Here is a 22494-nt window from a genome sequence, read left to right on the forward strand (position 1 = left end):
TTTAACAATCACTATTTCTTCACTGTGGGTTCAACATCACCATCTTAACAGCTTTCCTATGGGCGTTGTAGACGGCCCAAAATGACATTAAAAGACAGTGCTGGTGGATGTGGATATGTAAGAAACCAATTTACAATGACATTAGTACACTCATGGGCAAATTCACATCTATTTTCGCATTTATAAGGGGTGTCCTCCGCTTCAAATCATGCCACCTTATTTTACAGTCTGAAGGTGTGCGTTTGAAAACACCAACAGCACTGACAGACTGGGATATTAAATCCCACATATGGTTTCTCTCTGTCACATTTGAATTCCTTGCCAAATTGCACTCAGCTGTTAAACTTTACGAGAGTGTTTTGCGCTGTTTGTGGCTCGGAGGTAGAGTGCCCCCCCCCCCCCAACCACAAGGTTGACGGTTCAATCCCAGGCCACATGTCAAAGTGTCCCTGAGCAAGACACTAAACCCCAAGTTGCTCCCTGGATGCTGTATGTAAAAAGCTGTCCACTGCATCCTAATACTTAGGATGGGTTACAATGCAAAACTTTTATACTGTATAATGTGTTATATGGACCTGTGTCAGCAATAAAGTTTATTATAATGCATTAAAATAATGTTTACTATATTTTACTGTGTATATGTGACTGTATGTGATTAAGGAATAAAGTTCGTTGTAATATCATTAGCGCAATATCTTTTGTGAATCGGACCTTGAGACGGGGCAGATAGCAATTGTAAGTGATACACAATTCATGGTGCTATCAGTGGCGCAATCCATTCCATGAATGTTTAAGAATAAGTGACAAAAAAAAATGTATCGAATGTCCTTTTTATCTTTTTAAATATTTTGCCCCTGCTTGATCAGGTATCTATTGTGCCCTTGTTCTTTAGCTCCACCCACAAACATTAAACACAACCAATGAGATCATTCCTGACTCCTCAATTGATCATATAACAGCAACTAGGGAGGGAAAGTGGTGATGAGGTTTAAAACCAGGCCACCATGAAGGACAGAGGGATGAATACGAGTATAGTGGTGTGCTTCTTGTGTGTGCTCGTGTGTGTCTATTTATACACATTGCTCTCAGGTTCTGGACTGATAGGTCTTGCAGAAGGCTGTCATGTTGGGAGGCTATCTTGGGACATGGCCCACTTCTGCCCTGATACTGCTGCCGCTGCTTGAGTGTGATGGGCAAGAAGCCAAGATAACTAAAAGCCATTTGACTCTGGATTTCTGGAAATCTAGAGCAGCAATCTTTTATTGTCATTATAATTACTGATATTAATACTACTCACTACAGACATCATTATTGTATCATTAGCATGTGCATATACTTATGTTCAGAACAGTTCAAGCTACATTTTAGGCTAAGACCATAGCCTAATGTAAGAAATAGGCCTATTTCAAACAGTTTGGCTTTCTTTGACTGCATTTCTACAGAATCTACGTCTTTTTTTCTATGTCACCAAAACATCAAAGTTTCTATAGCATTTCTCTGACCACTTATTAAATTAACTGTCCACTTTTATCCCAAAGGTCTCCTTTTCCTCCGCACATCTAAATCTGATTTGGAAAGCTCAGAAAGGTGGATGTAACACAAGGCTCCATCTGTCGAATTAACAACAGCACCATCAAAACAGGAAGCAGGACTGCTGTTTAACTTCTGTATATAGAGTAGCTGTTCCATCTAGCTGCATCCACCCATGTATCCGTCTGCTTGTAAGGAAACACTGCCCTCTATTATTCCAAAAGGATTCTGTCCACCAATTTAACCATCATCAACCACAATTTTCTTGTAACTTGCCCCACATGTAAAAGGTGTTTAAAAGACTTGTGGTGAAAGAGCTGGTCAAGTCAAAAAGATATAATAATATAAGATAGAAAGATAGAAAAATGTCTAATATTTAATTAAAGGTCAATGTCGGTCAGACCTTAATTCATACACCTGGATATGAAAACACCGCCAAATGAGACCATTCTGACCCGAGCAGCACGTAAACTTAATCTCTGCCTCTCACTCTACTGACCCATTCAACCATCTACAGCTGTCTGTATACAGTATGTGCACGACCACCCATCTCTCCACATTATTCATTCATTCATCCATACCACTATGATAAACTGTTTGTGTAAAGTCACTCCATCCATCCACTCACTCATCCATAGGGCTAGGGATGTCTTGAGAACCGATATACTTCGGTACAAAGTCGATGTATAAATGTGACGGTACTCATTTTTCCACAGTACCGCAGGTACCGTAGGATGCAATTCTACCAGACCTGACGGGGGGGGGCAGCATACGCCTACAAGTGTTCTAGTCTGCCATTAAATGCTGAAAAAAGAACGCCTACCAGCATATAGCAATAGCTTCTCATCTCCATAAACACCTAGGTTGCACATTGACGGCTTGACTGCAATAGCCCCTGGCTTTACTGTATATTTACGGAAACTGCTTTCACAAGTTCCCCTGGAACTCCCAAAATGCTAGCTGTGTGGTGATGCCAGGCTTCAGAGCAGCGGGCTGTGGGTCCAGAAGTGAATCTGTGAATCTCGCTCTCCTTCCCCCCTCCCCTCCATGCCAAAAAAAGTGACAGAAAGTTGAAACTGAAGAAAATCAAAGATTAAAAAAAGAATGACATGACAATCTTTCTGGTGTCCCATGAATGCCTTAGCCATGGCTAATGTGCCGCAACCATGTACTTTCTCTAACCTTAACATACTGTATTTTCCATGCGCAGATACTGTAGTATGTTAACAAAAGGCACTGAATGTAATCCAGGGTTTTACAGAATGGATGTTTTGTCTGGTAATCGGTTTGTGACTGCATTTAACATAGAGAACTTTGGCTTTTTTTGTTTAATGTTAAAAAACAGGTTATCGTATTAGTATTGAAACAATTCAGATGGTACCCAACCATTTTCACCTAATAATCAACCAGTCACTCAAAAAGAATTTCACAAATGATTTTTCTTAGATTTTCATACTTGTATAAGATCCATAACAATCCCGGCGGAGACCATTCCGAGCCCTGACACCAGGTACGGCACCATAACCTGGGCAGCAATAAGCCAAGAGCTCTCTGGTATGAACCCATGTTCTGATCGAGTCAACTTCCATGTCACGCCACGTAACTTCTTTCCCTGGTAGCGTAGCTCCAGCTCCAGGTGAGTCACCACCATGTTGAACAAGGGGTTACTTAATCACTTAGTTCAACGTACAGTTATCCCATGGTAAGTGGATCTGCAATCCGAGCGTAAAGGAAAAATCGGTTTCTGACGTGTCCATAAACTTGGTTTGAGTTTCACCTGTCCTGCGAAGTGAGCAGGGTCGAGTGCTGAAGAAGAAACCAATCAGTGTTGGTGTCCTTGGTTTAAAAAGAGCAAGGGCACATGTTTGAAGAACGGAAAGATAGGATTTGTGAATGCATAGTTGATTCGCTTTCAAAGGATTACAAAGAAATGGCTTTTCTTCAATCTATCGTGACAGTGAACAAGTAAAACAAGGAGCTTATGTTCACCCTTTTTACCTCTGAGGAAAATTGAAAAAAGAAAGGTAATCAGCTCCTGCCATGTCTTCAGATGTTCAAAAGTGAAAATCGAGTAAAACAAGTGAGAGATTGTCACTTCATTTTCCATTTGTTCCGATCAATTGTCTTTTCCCCCAGGCAAAATCTAAGTTAAAGGCTTTAACTCCGACGTGATGGCAACAGAGCGTGGCATCTTTGGGCCAGTGGTGAGTCAGCAGCGATGAGGTATCCATTAGTCAGTATCACTGGGGAACCCAATCATTACCACCATTTCCTTACTCATAGGTCATCATTTTTGTCAATAGCTCAGATCCTCAACTTCTGCAGTCAAAGTCTATCTTTATCATATCTGCTTCTTTAAGTAAAGATTAGTAAAATGACTTATAACATGCACACACGTTAAAGAGCTGACAATAAATCTGATTTAGATCAATTCTACTCCAGAATTAATTTGATGTAGTCTTTTGAATGGAGTTTAGTGTTTACTGGATCTAGTCCTTAATCCATTTGATTCAGTCTGATATCTGCTTGTATCCTGACACCTGAATGATTGAAAGCAGCAAAAAGATGAAGAATAGTCCAAAAGGTCTCGAGAGTTAGAAGCTGCAGGATCCCTTTATGTCTTTGTCAATCCAGCTCCTCGGTTTTGGCAGGATCACAATGAGGGGGAAGAGGAAAACAATAAAGAGCTCTGTAATGTCAATAAGAGATCCAAGGGGTCCAGTGACGAGATGCAGCAGCAGCAGCCGGCTTCCGGCAGACTGGAGTGCTCCTTTCCTCCTGTCAGCATCGGGGTAGTCCTGCTCCCTCCGCTCCGTTCTGCTGTGACGTAGAACAGAAAGAGGCAGGGCTGTCTGCACTGCCCGACAAGCAAACTCATGAGGGGAAACAACCGGCTTAACGCTTACCCTCTATTTCTTGCTGCGTGTCTGCCTCTTACCTCCCTCTTTCCATGTGACATCCCTCTGTCGGCCGGTCTCGCTGCGTTTCTCCCTCTCTCTCATCCCTCTTTTTCTAATCTCTCTACATCGTGACTCATTCATTCTCTCCCTCCGTTTCAATTCCATCCATCTCTAGCTCGGTTCCACCTGCCTTATTTGCACGTTTGCACTGGGATCCTAGTTCCATAGTTCCCGGTACTGTATCTCCTTCTGTTCTGTAACTCAACTTGTAAGACCAAACAAACACGTACTGTACCATGTGACTAAAACATTGCCCTGCTTTCAAGAAGCTTCCCAGGATTAAAAATATTTATTTCAGAGCACTTTTCAGGTCACATAATCTACAAATATCTTGTCTCTTACATGCAAAGTGCTTCTATAATGCAGTAACTTTTTCTTTTGAATGGCGGTGATGGTTATTATTTTCCTTATTATTATAAAGTCATTAATTTGATTCCCATTTCACCCCATTTTCACACTGGGTTCCAGCTGCGTTCCGGTTTTGTTCCGTCCTCCGCCATGCGCCACGCGCCATACCATACCGGGAGCGTCTCAGATGCGTAGCGTCTTGCTGCCCGACTCTTTATTGTCTCTACAAGTACTTTACAGAACAATCGCGTGTTTATTAAACTACTATCTACCTTCCACTTCAAGCACTCCTGCAATTAAACTCCGTGCCCTCTCTTTTCTGGTGTTGTCCTGATAAAAATGATCTGTGATGTCTATTATGTTTTTCCACCTCCAAGATGAATCTCTCGTCATCCGTGGTGTTGTAAAGGAGACATATACGATATTGGGGTTCTTTTGGTAAACTGACTGGATAGTCTCGCTGTTTCACTTCCTGCCTGGCTGTCCAAACGGCCCGCGGCTCGCGTGAAAACAGACCTGGCGCTTTAGCGGAGAGCCGCTTCACACGCGCTTCTGGGACGCGCTGTGGCACGGCTGTTGGATTATCAAGCATTGACTTGAATGGCAGCGATTGCTCGCGGCGCATCCGGAACGCAGCGCAGACGCGCCCGGTGGAAAATAGGGGTTAGGGGTGAAACATTTGACAAATTTATTTCTGTAAAAGTATTGACTCCAAATCTTAGTGTTTATCAAATCAATGCATGGTGATGCAGTTGTACAACAGTAAACTATTGAAAGCAGGCAACAAAATACTTCCATTTCTGTATCTCAGAGTGTATCTTATTTGCCTAAAATATGGATGTATTATATATTTTCTTACTCCAAATAACCATGTACTGTGTGGGGACTCAGAAGAGACAGGTTAAAAAAAGAATGGTCAAAATGGAAACAGCAGTCTTTTAGTCCCTAGTATGGGTCAAAACGTTGGATCCTACATTTCCCACAATGCAACTCAATATCGAAGACATTAAACAACGACTAACTACTACTCGTCATGAGTACACTTAACTTCAGAATCATGTGATGTGAATGGTTGTATTCAAGACCTTTGATGAATCAAAGTCACAAATCCAGGAAGTAAACAAGCCGCCATTACTGCAGTGGCACCTCACTTTTAAACCTGAGCAATAACAATGATGTATGAAAGGATTTTACTGTTTTATGGCATTGATCAAGAATATCTGTTCAAAAGATCCTGTAGAACCTGTTACAGGTTGTACTGTAAATAAGATCATCGAAATGCTGTTGAAATAAAGTCTATAATGTAGCACACAAAATCCACAAGCCTCTGCTATTTCACTTAAATTCAACTCCATTGAATCCTTACATTTGCATTTCAAGCAGCATGCCAACTAAGGACTGACCAGGGACGGCTAAAACCGGTGTCTCCCGCGAATCTCTTGCTAGCTGGTGCCAGGTACAGCTCTGCATATCCCATCGGCGAAATTCCACATCAAATGCGTTTGATGTATTTAATCTGATAACATTGCAAGAAATCATGGATTGATTTGTAATTACATGCTAGAAGCTTAGAACTTTCTAGAACTTTCCCATCCAGCTTTTAAACTGCGGGCAGAGCCCCAGTGTTCATGCGGGACTGATATGAGCAGGTAATCTTCACCGAAGCTGTTCATTCCACACTGACTTTATACAAGAAGAGCCGTATGTATCACTGTTGATGCACCTGTGTAGACGCAAATGGTGTTTTTTCTTTCTCTTTCCTTCTCTCACCTACACAGCCTTCTCCTTTATCACGTGTATGCAATAAATTAAATATAATATTTGGCCCTCCCACACTCTTGGTCTGTGTTGTAACAGTTTGGCATAATCATTGTTTGTCACAACATTCACAGCATACAACGCCCCGGACTTCTGGGAGGCTGACAAACTATGAACACTTTTAGTGTCATAGTTTGGGGGGGGTCAAAAATCCTGAACAAACCCATTGGCAAACTAAGGATGTAGGCTGTAACACGTGGGATATAAGTTGAAGCTATGACAACTAGGGGTGCATGATATATCGACTCAATATCGTTATCGCGGTATACAATATTTTGTTTATTTTGTGGAGCGTTGCGTCCCATCCGTTGGCTGTGTGGCTTAGTTGTGTTTGATTTAGAGCCCGCTTTAAACGCTATAATGATCACCATTTCATTGACCAGTTACCGTGCCACTTGCACATGTTAGTGCACGTCAGCGCACGGGTCCAGTACGTGACAAACCCTATGGAGCGTACCACGTGTGTGCATATTTCGACAGAGTGACAGTGTAAGTGAAGAAATAGATAGAGACAACAAAACGGAACGAATCAGAGAAGCGAAAAAAAGTTGTGTCCTATTCTCTTTATTTATTTATTTTATACTGTACAACCAGTAAAACATGTCCTGTTCTGTAGACATGGTCCTTATTTATTTATTCATGTTGGACCAGTCCAATATGACTGTCAGTTGAAATTAACCTTGTGTTGTTTTTGTTATGAATCTATTTTGATGCGTTTTCCCATAACTTTTGTAATTTTACATGTTTAAAAATATCGAAATCAATATAGATATCGCAATATTCATAATCTATATCGCAATATCACATTTTGTCAATATCGTGCAACCCTAATGAGGAACAGGAAGTGGTTATTTAGACAAGATCCACAACCACTACAGGCTACAGTAACAGTCCTAATTGCAGATAGTGCAGTGCTCTTGTCTTTATCTCCTTTCCATTCAGATAGGCTACTCTCCATGTCCTTCCCTCCGTCCCCTATGCTTTTACGACACGGCACTGAACCAAAACTAACTGTCCTCCATCAGACGTAGGAGGGTAACTGATACTGTAGAGGAGAGAGTGGAATAAATAGTGATGAGCAATGGATGGAGCGAAGGGAATAAGCCGTGTGAGGATAGACGTGTGTCTATCAGTGGAGGACAGAGAGGAAGCACAGGAAACAGCACATCATGAAGCAGACAGCAGTGTGTCTGATTTCCCTCAGCTGCAGACCAGATGCCAGGGATGCCTGGCAGAGGGTTAAAGACACAATGGGACCACACACAAATAGAGAAGGCTGCCTGAGCTTTAACAGCAGCTGAGATAAGGTGTTTTTCGAAATATCCAACTTCAGGGTTTTCCCTGTTATTATATAGCTATTATATTAGGTCGAGGATAAAGTTAGCAGTAGAGGATGGAGACCCGACCCGAGCCCAACGGGACCCAACAGGCCGGGCCGGGTTCGGACAGATATTTAGAAATGATGTTCGGGTTCGGGTCGGGCTCGGTCACATCAGCGCGATAAGGCATTTGTTGTAAAATGGTGCTGCGGCTCCTTTAAGAGAGCTCAATGCGTGTGGGTGTGTGTCTGTGTGTGTGTGTGGAAAATGGCAGAAGAGAGATAGAGAAAGAGGAAGCAGACGTGTAGATGCGACCGGAGCAGAGTTGGTGGAATAAGTTTAAATTTTGTACACAGTGTGTGCGGTGTCCGAGATAAACCCCAGACTGAAAGCCAAGTTCATTCATCTGCTCACCAGAAACGTGATTTTAACCCCGACGTTAAATAACGTCGGCCCTGGAGGTAACGAGTCTCCCCTGGTTTTCTGATCACGGTCGGAATCGAAGCAATCAGGAAAGGTTAACACATTGAACATTTTAAATTCAACAGCTTATTAACGTGCGCTTGTTGCCCCGTGTGCGCTGATGCGCTCATCTGTTGACATTTCCGAATGCCTTCCTACAGTTGCTTAAAAAAAGCGGGCTTTACACACAAACAAATGTACGTGTGTCATTAGTATGAGAAAAAAATTAGATTTTAACTGTGTCGGGCTCGGGTTGGGCTCGGACATAAATATCTTAATGCCTGGCGGGCTCGGGTCGGGTTCGGTTACTGCTCTGTCGGACGCGGGTAAGGGCTCAGACAAAATGTGGCCCGATCTGCACTCTAGTTAGCAGTAACATTATAGCTGTGAACGTAGCAGTGCTGTCTGTGTACATGAGGTACATTAAAAGGTGCACTATGAGTTCCTGCATGACGTTCCAAGTAAATACCAAACAAAACGGAGCAAGCTTGCCCCTCCCCCCATGTTTCCGTAACTGTCATGACTAACAGAATAACTGTCACTAACCCCCACCCCCTCCCCCAACCATCTTGTCGGTGATTGGCTGGAGTGGTTTGTTGTATTTTGGTGCACAGCCTGTGCCCCTAGTGTTTGTTTGATGTTTACGAGCCCTGTGTTGTCTCCTGAGACCGGGCTTTTTCACAGTGTATTCAGGGGGCAGGCAGCTAGTGGATCAAGGAGAGATGCCTACGATTTGAAACAAAAATGAAATGCTAATTAAAATATTTTTGGTGGATGTTGTGGTGTCAGGCTGTAAGACTTTGTCAGTCGTTCTCAACTTTGAGAAATGTATAGTAGCATGAACCACTCAGGACAGAGACCTTTGACTTGTGTTTACTATAGCCTATGATAGAGACCGGAAGTCAAGAAGAGGTAATTATCTTCACTCAATTTTCGGCGAGCGAAAGTCGCCGGACGACACCCATTTTCTGAACCTAGCCATACAGAGAAATACAGAGAGAGTTTTGTGGAGCTGAGAGTTTTAATTAGCTTGAATGTAACGGACGTTCATTAATATCAAAAAGTTACGCACTGAAGCTTTGACTACAACACACTAAAAGCATCACTACTGGTTGAACATGAATTATAAGAACTTTGACACACAAGTTATTGAAGATGTATCCACACATATACACATATATATATACATATATATATATATATATATATATATATATATATATATATATATATATATATATATATATACACACACATATACATATACATATATATATATATATACACACATATACATACATACATACATACATACATACATATATATATATATATATATATATATATATATACATACATACATACATACATACATATATATATGGGTGTAATGTGCACACAGTCAGTCAGTTCAATATCTCAAAGCCATTCTCATGGCCGAGCACTCACCTGTACACCGTCCAGCACCATGCCGGCCATCACCATGCCCATCCCAGCCAGCAGGTAGGGGAAAAGCACCTGAAGACAGATAGCAATGGACGACTCCTCTTCCACTTTGGCGACGGATACTTTCGGCTTCTCCCCCGCCAGCTTTTTAGGAGGAGGCTGGAGCACTGGGGGTAAGATGAGGTCATCTTGGCCATCTATGGCGCCTCCCAGGCAGGCACTGGGACTCCCACCCGGGCTCTTCCCCTTGGAGCGGGACTTTTTGTTCTTTTTCCTCTGGCGGGTCTGTTGTGGTGGTTTATCCTCACCGGGCATGATGGCGCTGGTGGCTGTGACGACCTTGGCAGTGTTGGCTTAATCTGGGGTACAGAATAAAATTGGGCATTAGGTGGGTCGGGTGCTGTATGGAGCCTGTGAACTGACAGTTAGCAGTAAGGTTAATATACATCGATATATGGTACAATCAGTTAAAAAGTTGTGAAATAATAGTGTAAAAAGAAATACAAAGCTTTATAGTCTCTTTTAAGGGTTCCGTCCTTACTAGGGCTGGGCAATATATCAATATTATATCGACATCGATATATGAGACTAGATATCGTCATAGATTTTGGATATCGTAATATTGTAATATGACACAAGTGGTCTTTTCCTGGTTTTAGAGGCTGCATTACAGTAAGTGATGTCATTTTCTGAACTTACTAGACTGTTACTAGCTTTTCTATTATTTGCCTTTACCCACTTAGTCATTGTATCCACATTATTGGTGATTATTTATCAAAACTCATCGTGTTAATATTTTTCGAAAGCATCAGTAGTCACACTACAGACTACAATATCGCCACAATATCGCCATTGAGGTATTTTGTCAAACATATCGTGATATTTGATTTTTTTCCATATCGCCCAGCTCTAGTCCTTACATACAAAATACAGATGATTATTTCTCAGAATACGTTTATTATAAGACTTTAGCAGTGTTTAAATGCAAATGATAACTTGTCGTTACTTTTACTAAGGCTATTAGAAAAATTGGGCAACCTATCTGTGAGTGTATGTGTATATTGCTTACTGTACTGGGCTTTCAATGATTAAACTCAAGCCACACATACAAAAAATCTAATGTCTAGTCTCTTGTGTAAACACAAACTGTGGTGCAGAACAGAACATGTAGGTCTACATTGATACAATCACCAGTTTGCCTTGTGTAGCATTAACTGTCAATCTCAACGGCCTATCATTTATGTTCAATAAATGGATGAAGATCACAATTAATCATCTATCATTTCAAATAATTACACTTAAGATGCAAGTAGGCTTTTAGCCGTAAAGTCAATAAAAGAATATCCTCTTTGAAAGCCTGTATTCTTTAATATGCATGGCATTCCCTCATTTGAAAGCTGGTTTTGTTTTGCATGCAAAAGACGACTTCTGCACACTGAGACCATGTGTGGCTGTAACAAACGATGGGTAGCAGCCCATTCAGCACCCACCCTGTTTACATCATGGATTGGTGCGCTCCACTCAGTCTATCCGAACCAATGAGACTGCTAGCATACTGCTTAAAACGAGAAATACAAATACACACAATATCGACGACAGAGTCCCCGAAATCCCGCGAAATGTCCAAATGTATCTGCAGGTCCATTAGATATACACATCAGAACAATAAAATATACAAGTATCTTCTGTTGACATCCATGCCTCGACTGCTGGATGCCATGTCTACATACCATAATACCACTGCCCCGGTTACCACGGTTACACAACTTGGCGCTTTCTGATTGGATACAACACTAAAGTAACTAGTGGCAACGTGTAGCCCCGCCCCCCTGTGGAGAAAGTGAACAGCTGCAGAAATTTGGGAAATAATATCAATGAATCTCAAATGTTACATCACGTAGGTATTGTGTTTTTATTATGATTAAGTAGTAAAATATAGATGCACTTTTTCACTCTGCCATGTTAGGACTTTAAAAATAGAAACCTAAAAACCTAAATCTGTTCATTTCATAGACGAAGAACAGAACGTAGCATATGATCATATTAACAGTTTGATAGCTGTATTGTAGACTGTGTTACAATGAGAAGGACAGAATCAGATGTAAAAACAATCATGGTAATCATTTTGCTGGAGGAACCCCCTGGTAGTCCCCAGACCCCACTAGGGAAACCGTTGTATTACTGAGACAAACATGAGTGAAGGAGTGCATTGCTGACTTCAAGTAAGCAATGCACTCCTTGAGTAAAAGTGCCTACACTACACATGGCTGCTCCGTTAGACTGCTGCAGTTTAAGAAAAAAACAATCTGTGGCAAGCATTGCTCATGATGAAGACACATGCTCAGCATTAACTTATTGTTGAAAAGAGCATTAGCTGTGCTGTAGTCATTCTTGGGCTACCGTGAACTGAAATAAGCCTTTACACACAGTGGAGAGAAGTTTCTATAATCGTTTGTATATCGTCCTTACCTTTGTCTCCAGAGCTTTTGAGGGTGAGTGTGAGCACAGCTGAGGTGAATGCTCCTAAGAATAACTGTGATTGCAATGCTGTGTTATGTGTTTGAGTGTAAATGGCTGTCTATATTAAGGCTATAGATGTGTAGCATATGTTCCGTTTTCTGTTTGCTCGGGCATTTTTGTACATACAGTATGTTGTGTATTTAGTTCAGTATGTGTGTGTGTGTGTGTGTGTGTGTGTGTGTGTGTGTGTGTGTGTGCGCGCAGTATGTGAGTGTAGCCTACAGTGTGTGTGAGCCAGTACGCATGCATCATGGGGCACCGTCTTAAATTTCATGGCATTGGCAGATAACGATATCCCCCTCCTGTCTCTTTCCATCTCTGGTGGACTGGTGACAGCAGCAGGCAGATACAACACCTTCACTTTTTCATTCATGGAAATAAAATATTTTACAACTCAATAGATAACTAATTGCCCCACCCTTTAAATTAAATATAATTTTATGAATAAAAATAAAAAAATCAATTCAGTAGTTAATATTCATTTGGATTTTTTCAGTAACAAAGCCTGGCTGTACAGTGAAATATTCATGAGGTTTTGGCTTGAGACAAGAAATAAGCTAATTAAAAAACAATAAAAGCCTCACAATCTTCATTTTATGTGTAATATTTTAAACTATGAAACTCAGAAAGTTAAGTAAAAGAGTGTCAGTTTTAACTTTTGTATCTTTAGTAGGCTACTGAAACCTGTCTGTTGACATGGTTCAGCAATCAGCAGTGATGCCTGCCCGTTGCCATGGTTACTGAGCTGGTAGTCTCTTCTGGTGCAACCAACAGGATGAAGTTTAGTTAACCTAATATACACTTTATTAATCTCTCTCTCTCTCTCTCTCTCTCTCTCTCTCTCTCTCTCTCTCTCTATGCAGTGGGTGAAGCCATCCCCACCCTGACGGTGCTGCCCCCCTGAGTCTGGCCTGGAAGGTGGACAGAAGCAGGAGCCCCCCAGGAGATGCTAGAGAAGGACAGCCACTACAGCACCCTGCAGACCAGTGGAGGAAGGCGGGCTGTGTGACCTGTGAGGCCACCCAGACGCTCTGACACTGAGGAGAGACCAGTGTTCCCAGTTACAGTCTAACATACAAGGGACGTCTGGTCTCTGACATTAAAGACAAAAATAGAAATTCAGTCACTTTTATTGCAAAAAGCTAAATATTTTAATAGATCCCTTAGTTCGTTTTTTTATTTTGACATTTTGGGTCTCTGTCAGTGAAATACTGTAGGATGTATAGTGTCTTATCCAAATAGAGATTATAAAAAAAAGGGTCACTGATTTAACAAAGTAAAGAGTAATATTGGTGACTGACTAGTCAAGTATTACGTGCAGCTAATTGTCAGCCTCTTACATGTCTGGCAGCGCATTAACAATGAGCAGGTATCCATGTAAGAAGCCTCGTAATTATCACACTACAATAACCATGGCTGATGGCAAGAACAAGTATTATTTATTGCCAAACCTGTGCGCACAAAAGGAATGACATATTAAAGGAAATTTCAGAGTTGGGATAAAAGCTCAGCATAAAGGTTTCAAAATTTTGACGTGATCACGTGGTGGACTGCCGGCAGTAGCCATTTTAGATTTGTTTGTGATTTGCTCTTCATTGAGCTGTCTTCTTGACTACTTCTAACTTTGCACAGATTTATGAGCTAAAATCAGTTTACATGAGATTATTATCAATGCATCACATCGTATACACTCTTAGCTTTGCCATATACTACGTTTAGAAACACTGAAATTAAGAATTCCTTCAAAATAAGACACAATAAGTCATGATAACTACTTAACCATCTGCATGACAGATGAAACTGGAAACAATGACGGGGTAAACGATCAGTAGGAATGTTACAACGATCTGACAAAGAAGCACCAAGTTGGTCCTTTTAGTGTTTGAGGTCATGATTACATCATCCAGTAGGATGAAGTCTCATTGGACGGCTGTGAGTCGGGACAAGTCAGCGGTCCCTGAAGGGGTCTGGACAGGACACATTCTGCTCTCGTTGCCGTTCCTGAACTCAAGTCCCTGGCGCGTCCTCCAGTGGTGTCCATTTCCGTGGGAGAATTAGAATCTATGTATGCTGCCTCCCTCCCTTTGTTCCTTCCTTTTTTCACCTTAACCATGATGTGCGGTCCTTCCAGTCCAGTGTTTTTTCTTCAATAGCCATTCTCACACGCATCAGCAAACTAATATAGTTAAGCAGATGTCACGGTTTCAAAGTTTGTTCTTCAACCTTAAAGTCTTCCAGTTTATGCAGATCCTGAATCCACTTCATCCATTACTGTACCATGCAGCCTGGTAAAGTATCATCCTAACACATTGTGTCCATTCAGCTCGGCCGGCCTTCAGCACAGCTGTAATGTCACAGGCCTGTTGTACGGTTCTCCAAAGGTCCAACACAAAGCCAGGTCATTAGTTACCGGCCCTTGCCGTTCCTGACGTCCAGTACACCGTCCGTTCTCAATTTGGGTCCCATCTCTGTGGGATAATTAGAGGCTATGTACAGTATGCTGGCTTCCTCCCAATGTTTCTTCTCTTTTTCCACCAAACAATGTGTGCATCCTTCCAATACAGTGCTTTCCTTCAACAACTATCCTCACACAAAACAGCAAACTGATGTAGTTCAGAAGATGTCACAGTTCTCAAGTTTGTTCTTCAAGTTTGAAGTCAGGCTTATTCAGATCCTAAATCCAATTCATCCATTCTTGCACAATCCAGTCTGGTACCGTGTCATCTCGACACATTGTGTTCATTTTTCTTGCCTACCGCTCATCTTTTATGTGGCCTGCCTCTTGTCCGGCTCTCCAATAGGTCCAACCCACAGCAAGGTGATCAGTTGGTCACTAAAGTTTAGCAATGGACTGGAAGGACCCACACATCATGATTAAGGGGACGAGGACTGAACAAAGGGAGTAAGGCAGCATACATAGCCTCCAATTTGCATACGTCTTTAGTGGCTCGCTCCAGTTTAGGATATTTGGTGGCTCGCAGCCGAAAGGGAGAGGGACCCCGTGCTGTGGGCAAAGGAGCCGCGGACTGTGATTACTGAGAGACTGGGGCGGATTGGTCATGCCATGGGTGGGTGGAGGGTGTTGTTAACTTGTTATTTACAGCAAAGAAGTCCCTCTCTCACTACCACACAACTGTATCGTGTCTTAGATAGGAAACAGGGACATTTTTTTAATCATTCATTAATAGCCTACACAAACACCCACATTTGCAATCGCCACTACACCCTCATCTCCCTCACTTCAATCTTTTTCAAATTAGCGAAGAACCATATTGTACAGCTCCATACACTGACCATTCAGACTACAAACATAAGGCAGAAAGTGACTAAAACTGTCCTGTTTTTAGGTCAATAATGACATCTTGCCTCCAATTCCTGCCCCAACCCCTGACACAATCATACATCACAATATTCATATAGCGAATGTTTTCAAGTTCCATTCACTCACGTTACTAAAATTGTTTTTGTGTAGGCTACTTTTACTTCTCAGCATTTCTTAAAGTCAATAGCCTATTTTATATTTATTTTAGTTTTTTTTTTTTTTTTTTGCTGAGGTATTGTAGGTCTACCTAGCTACGTTTTTGATCACAATCAAGTACACATTTGTATCTCTCTCCAAACCCACCAGTTGTTACTCATTGACAGTTCACAATTACTCCACTAGGTGGTAGCATGGATTAAAGAGACAGAAAAGGTACAGTTTGTGTCTTTGTTATTAATTGAAAGACTTTTACTAAAACAGGCAATTGCTTGGCAACATTTTCACCTACATGCAACATTATATTGAAGCTAAATGCAGACCACAGTGGAGAGAATTTGTTTTTATAAGAACACTTGAACAGGTTAGACGTGCTCCTAACTGCTGCAATCAAAACAAAGAGGCTTGTAAAAAATTTCAAGATATTAGAGTTGACAAGTATGAAGAGCAATTTTCCAAGATCTTAAAGTAGGAAAGCAGAGGTGCAGTGAGTCTTGGAGGTATCAACAGCATGGTGGTCTGTTAGGAAGATCTGTCTGTAACAGGCTTTAAGTCCTGGTCTTATTTAAGTTTATAGTAACATGATCCATGTTATAGTTATGGATTCCTTTTTCTTTCTATTCAGGTCAAAAGCCCCAGGAGGTTATGAAAATCGTGTTTACAGCTCCTCACTGTTTATTTTCAACTCTTATTAACTATAATCAAAACCAGGAAAGACTAAGATTGCCTTTCCTTATGTTTTCCTATACATTTCTGCCTTTTTTTTCATGTGTACAGTATGTGTTTTGTGGTTTTCTTTGGCTTCAGATCACCATGGCTGTGTGAGCTCTGGCATTTTCAGCACCTCATTAACGCCTCCATGCAGACATGGTGCACATGCATGCACAGGCATATATACTGTATATATAGGTAGATATATATGAGCGCACACACACTGCAGAGCTGCTCTGAACTGTTGAGCAGTGCTGTGGGTAAGTAGAGACTTGCCAGAACTTCATGTAGTTACATCATCTAAAAAGACATTTATTTCAAACAAAGCATCACAGACAAGGAGCACCAGCTCAGGCAGTGTTTTTTATAGCTATTTTGTAACATGATCTCTTTTTAAATTGCTTAGCTAGACCATGGTCACACTTGTCAGTCTATGTAGAAAAAGGCATTACATGTAGAACCCCTCTCTAATGCACGTGCTTGGCTGAGAGAGTGTCCACATAACATTCCACCACTGTAATGTGATAACACTTAGGTCAAGCAGTTTTTCTGCATATTCCCCATCCATATAAATGCTTTTAGTAGTTGCACACATTTATGAGATATGACCTCAACCGAAATGGCAGAGGTGAGGGGAAACTCTTAACTCACCTGGATTTTGCGTTGGGCATTGGACTTACTTCCAAAAGTGAATATAGTAAGTTGAGAACTGAGAATTTAGCCTCTTCAGGATCAGGTCCCATCAGCAGGGAAAATATTACAAACTGCTGTGCAGCATGAAAATAGTAACCAACACATGCACTTTTCACTCCTGTTTTTGGAAGCTCAGTGAGCTGTCTTTAAAAATGAAACTATAGAGTAGAGGCTACTGTATTTATGACCCATTTTAACGATGTACTTATGTAAGAGGAATTAAAAACCATAAATATCAATATCACCAGCCTTGGCCCTTCTAAATTCTAGTGGAAATTCCAAAGTTTCTAAAGATGCCATGTCACATCGAATTTTGGGGATATGTGTTTAATGGATGGAAAGGTGCAGCCTTAAAAAAAAAATCATGAAGTCGTTTAGGTTTGAGTATTTCAGTCTGTGTAAACATCATAACGCTTCTGTGATGGGCTGGAACAAGCTGATGAAGAATTATATATATGATACTGCCAGATAGTGTGTAATAGGATTATTTTTCCAACGTTAAAGTTACTTTAAAAGGCAATAATAGGAAACTGGATTTTAAGCAGGCACTCCACTTACACATATAGATCAGTTTACTCGTCATGAGAAGCACTACTCACACTCTGAAAACACTTGCTGAAAATCCTCTGTGGCTCTGAAGGGAGCTTTGACAAGTTTGATTTAATAACACTAATGATGTCATCAGGGTTATCTCAGCTTAGGTTTGGAGTCTATATATATATATATATATATATATATATTAGTATAAAAAGCCTGCCTTACAAACTGGGAGTGTGGGGTTTAAAATATGAGTTTACCAAAAGTCAGAATATCTTAGCCTAAGGTTAGAAGTATCACACTTCCTTTTAATTTCATAAGAAATTATATATTATACTGACTTATACTATAGGCTTCAAGCCAATGCTATAGCATGACATGGGAATGAGGTGGGCTCCATTTAGCATACATACTAAGTCGCAGAACCAGGAGCATAGAACCATTTGATGAAGCTATTTTGGAATAGTGAAGATTTTGATTTTTGTCTTTATACTCATTAATTTAACTGTACATTAATATACAATGCATATTCTCCCAAAAGCTTGTTGACTTTGTTTTCAGAATAGATAATAAGATTAGCATGCTGTATACTGATGCATACCACACACCACACTGCTGGTTTTATTTACCAGGAAAAAGACATGAATGAGGCGTTGTTCAGGACAGTGAGAGTCTGGGTCCGTGCAGTGTTTTATAAGCTGCTGCAGACAGAGTAGCTTTGGTGCTTGTGTGATGATAAGCGCAGTGGTTGATAGCTGTGATAGATGTGTTTCCAGGGTCTCTGGCCTGCGTGGTGGAAAATATCATGGAAACTTGTACTGTTACTATAAATAAATGTCCCTGTCCCCTGTTGCCAACCACGCTGCCATGCCAGTGCTTTACTCAGCCTTTATTACTGTAGTAGTTGTACTGGAGGGACCTACACTATATCTGTGGGCAGATATAGTGTAGGTGAAAGTATCAGCAAAGAGATATTTGAGTAAATGTGTATCTCCCTGATGGCCTGAATGTCTGGTTTACCTTGGGGCACCTGTTGCTGGTCACACCAGCAGCTGTTGGCCTTGTGATACTCCCACTTCACCCGCTCTATCGCCCTCTGTCACACACACACACACACACACACACACACACACACACACACACACACACACACACACACACACACACACACACACACACACAAACACACCTTGTGTCATTACAGCTACTGTGAGAACATTCTTGTTACTTTTACTGTGTGTGCGTGTGTGTGTTTGTCATGTACTGTATGTGCGTGCACTATGGAAAAGAAAAAGCTGAGAAAAAGAAAATGTCATAGCAACAACATTTTGAATAAGGCTATTGGCTTAAGGCTTAATTAGTTAAGATTTGTGTTTAAAATTGTCCAATTTAGAATTTGTGGATTTACGTGTTTAGTGTACACTGTCAGGTAAACCAGCACATGTTGGAATAGAGGGAAATTAGATTGCTGATAAGCTTGCTTTTAAGTGCATTAAACAAAAATGATAATGATATTTTAGAAATTAGTTTTGGGAGGTCAGAAGCAAAATCAATAATTCAGCATGAAATAATGACATCTTGGCAAGAATGACATCCTGAATTAATGACAATAAGGGTAGAGAATATTTCAAAATCCAAAGGTCTGTCAAAGTAAAAAGTAATAGAGGTAAATGTAGGAAAGAAGAGTTTTTGCTATGTTAAGATTAGGACATACAGGACTTAAACGTACAATATGTAACTTTCTGCCACTAGTGGTCTCTCAACCAAAACAATGGATTGTAAACACAGATTTTGATGTTGGGAAGTTGCGTGGAATTATGGGAGTTGTAGTTGTTATTGTTAAACACATCGCTGGTTAGAATGCGTCTGTTCACGGGCGAGTGCACCCATTCAAGTTTATTCATGTTATGTTTAGTAACGTTTATTCATGTCATTTTAAGAAAATAGCTGCATTGTCCCCAACATAATTACGTTTTTATTGATTTGATCTGTATTGGTTGCTAGCTGACCAGTTAGCTAGTGAGCCAGCAAGCTCACTAATTTAGTTAACTGTAAAGACAGCTAAACGCAAAGGGGGGAGAAATTCGGCAGGGAGGAGATTTTTGGCACCAACACCGGTAGCGCTAATGGAGACGCAGCTAACGTTGTGGATGGCTGCTGTTGTGACTTGATGCCTGGCTCTGATATGGCCTGTTTCCCGACGCTTCATTAAACTGCAATTAGCATCGTTAGCATCTGGCACTGAAGTTAAGTGCTGGCCAGATAAGAATTGCTGTAATACTGGATGGCTATTGACTGGCAAGGGGCAACGGTAACTACCTATGTCCTGGGGGTGTTGTCAGCACCCATCCCGAATGAAGTGTCTTTGTGCCGCGGGGGAGTGAGACAGACAGACCGGGGTGTGCTAGCTAGCTGGCTAAATTAGCATTAGATTAGTCGTCTATCTAACATATTTGTTGAGCCCACTTTGTTGAGCATAGAGCTCCATCTAGTGGGCTCAGAAAATTAAGTAAATGGTTCATAAATAGGGGTGTCATGATTTTGATTTTAGATCGAAAATCGATCAAATGATATTACGATTTCGACAATCGAAATTAGAGCTGGGCAATATATTGATATTATATCGATATCGTGATATGAGACTAGATATCGTCTTAGATTTTGGATATCGTAATATCGTAATATGGCATAAGTGTTGTCTTTTCCTGGTTTTAAAGGCTGCATTACAGTAAAGTGATGTAATTTTCCGAACTTACCAGACTGTTGTAACTGTTCTATTATTTGCTTTTACCCACTTAGTCATTATATCCACATTACTGATGATTATTTATCAAAAATTTCATTGTGTAAATATTTTGTGAAAGCACCAATAGTCAACACTACAATATTGTTGCGGTATCGATATTGAGGTATTTGGTCAAAAATATCGTGATATTTGATTTTCTCCATATCGCCCAGCCCTAATCTAAATCAAAAGCCGGATTAGCGATTCCCCCAGTATTTTTTTCTTTCTCCATCCCCGCCTACTTGCACACATCCAAAAGAATAACAACAACAACCAAAGATACAGCGTAGCTCACTGACTGATAGCATGCAGCTAAAGACACTATTTTTCAGTTATTTTGTTTGAGTAAAAACTCAACTCCAGTCTTAGGCAGTGGCACATAGAGGCTCTGCTGGCCTGGTGTATCTGTTATCTTCTACCAGATCTCAAGCGGTAGAAAAGCCTGATACCCAGTTGGTCTGGATCTTTAATGGTTCTCTTAGCCTTGTTCTGTAGGCATTTTTGAAGGCGTGGTAAGGCACCGCCTTACATGTTTAGCCAAACAAACTACTCTTTACAGGGCCTTGCGGTCCTGTTCGATGCTGTTTCCGTACCAGGCAGTGATGTTCCCCGTCAGGATTTTCTCAATGATGCAGGAGTAGAAATTCCTCTGTATTTGAGGGGATTCTCACAATTTCCTAAGGCGTCTAAGGTAAGAGTCTCTGCCTTGCCTTTCTCACCACTGTGTCACTACCACCAAGGTACTGCTGTCCATCCTCTCCACCGAGGACCGGCATCGTTCCTTCCCTACTTCTTCCCAAAGCTTCCTTATTCAGAGCAAAGGCCAGAGCAAGTACCTTATGCCGACATTTTTACTTTCTAGGATATTCCTTGTCATAATAACGAGACACAACCAAAGCTTCTCAGCTGAAAAAAGCTGTGCCTTCAAAATGCTCTCAAGCGCTCCCAGCTGGGTGTTGACAACTGACATTTTCAGTTGGGATACTGTTGCAGGGATATAGTCCATTCTCAGGGTCAGTATAACCTATACATGGTCAAACTCTCTATATATACAGCTGTCACATGGCAATCAGGGGCAGCAGGATATAGCCAACATATGTGTTATGCTCCATGCTCTGTCTCAAATCGCGCACTTATGTACTTACATTTGCTATTTTGAGTCAATAGAGCATTCACACTGGTGAAGTATGGCCAAATGCAGTGCACTACAAGTACCTGGATGATGCACTCGTAGCAGTCACAATGTTGAGTGTGGAACGCTGGAAACTACTCGCACTCAACGGTCGCCATGTTTGCTATGGAGCGAAAGCTACGGGACCACCAATGTATTTTCAAACTTGTGAATATGGCGAGGAAGCTGCAACGGTTGCGATTGAAACGCCGAAAACCGGATTATACAAATGTTTTTTGTTTTTTTTTCTCGAAAAGTACCACTATACTGTAGTCAGATAGTGAGCAATCATGCCAGTATATATGTATTTTGTCGGGTGACAATAGGTCATGGTAATGCTCCACCTGGCTGTAATTTACCAGAAAATTAAGAGTCATGTCCAGTCATTCCAAACGGCCTTGTGCGATTTGAGACACTATCCTGTTAAAGGTGCAGTAGGTAAGACTTATAAAACTAACTTTCTGCCATATTTGCTGAAACTGACCCTATGTTTGGGTAAAACTACATGAAGCAGGTAATTTAAAAATCCGACTTGACACACACTGCCAGTGTGCATGCCTGTGGGGGGGGTCGGCATGTACAGTATGTGCGTGCAGGTGTGTCAGCATTCACTGAATGAGTTCAGATGAGACATCAGTTGGTCCCCTGCTGTCAAGTGTCTATGCTGTATACATGTTGCATAATCCTGTTGAAGTTTATCGTATGATTGATGACTG

At 41.1% G+C, this 22494-nt stretch overlaps 1 protein-coding gene across 4 annotated transcripts in view; it reads right to left on the minus strand.

Moving 5' to 3' along the window:
• The window catches only part of LOC116040808 (solute carrier family 41 member 1-like), a 35060-nt gene extending 22512 nt beyond the window's left edge, over positions 1-12548 (minus strand). The window contains exons 1-2 of one of the 4 annotated variants that reach the window (XM_031286461.2): positions 12353-12548; positions 9887-10242 (exon numbers count right to left, since the gene is read on the minus strand). In XM_031286461.2, the coding sequence (XP_031142321.1) occupies positions 9887-10198 (312 nt within the window). In that variant the 5' untranslated portion in view covers positions 10199-10242; positions 12353-12548. Of the gene's footprint in view, positions 1-2986; positions 4390-9886; positions 10243-11373; positions 11634-12352 lie in introns of those variants that run through there. The other 3 variants (XM_036008188.1, XM_031286462.2, XM_031286463.2) reach the window with 3 other exon arrangements.
• Positions 12549-22494: the final 9946 nt, after the last annotated feature.

The sequence above is a fragment of the Sander lucioperca genome, chromosome 12 (assembly GCF_008315115.2).
Source record: "Sander lucioperca isolate FBNREF2018 chromosome 12, SLUC_FBN_1.2, whole genome shotgun sequence".
Taxonomy (NCBI): Eukaryota; Metazoa; Chordata; class Actinopteri; order Perciformes; family Percidae; genus Sander; species Sander lucioperca.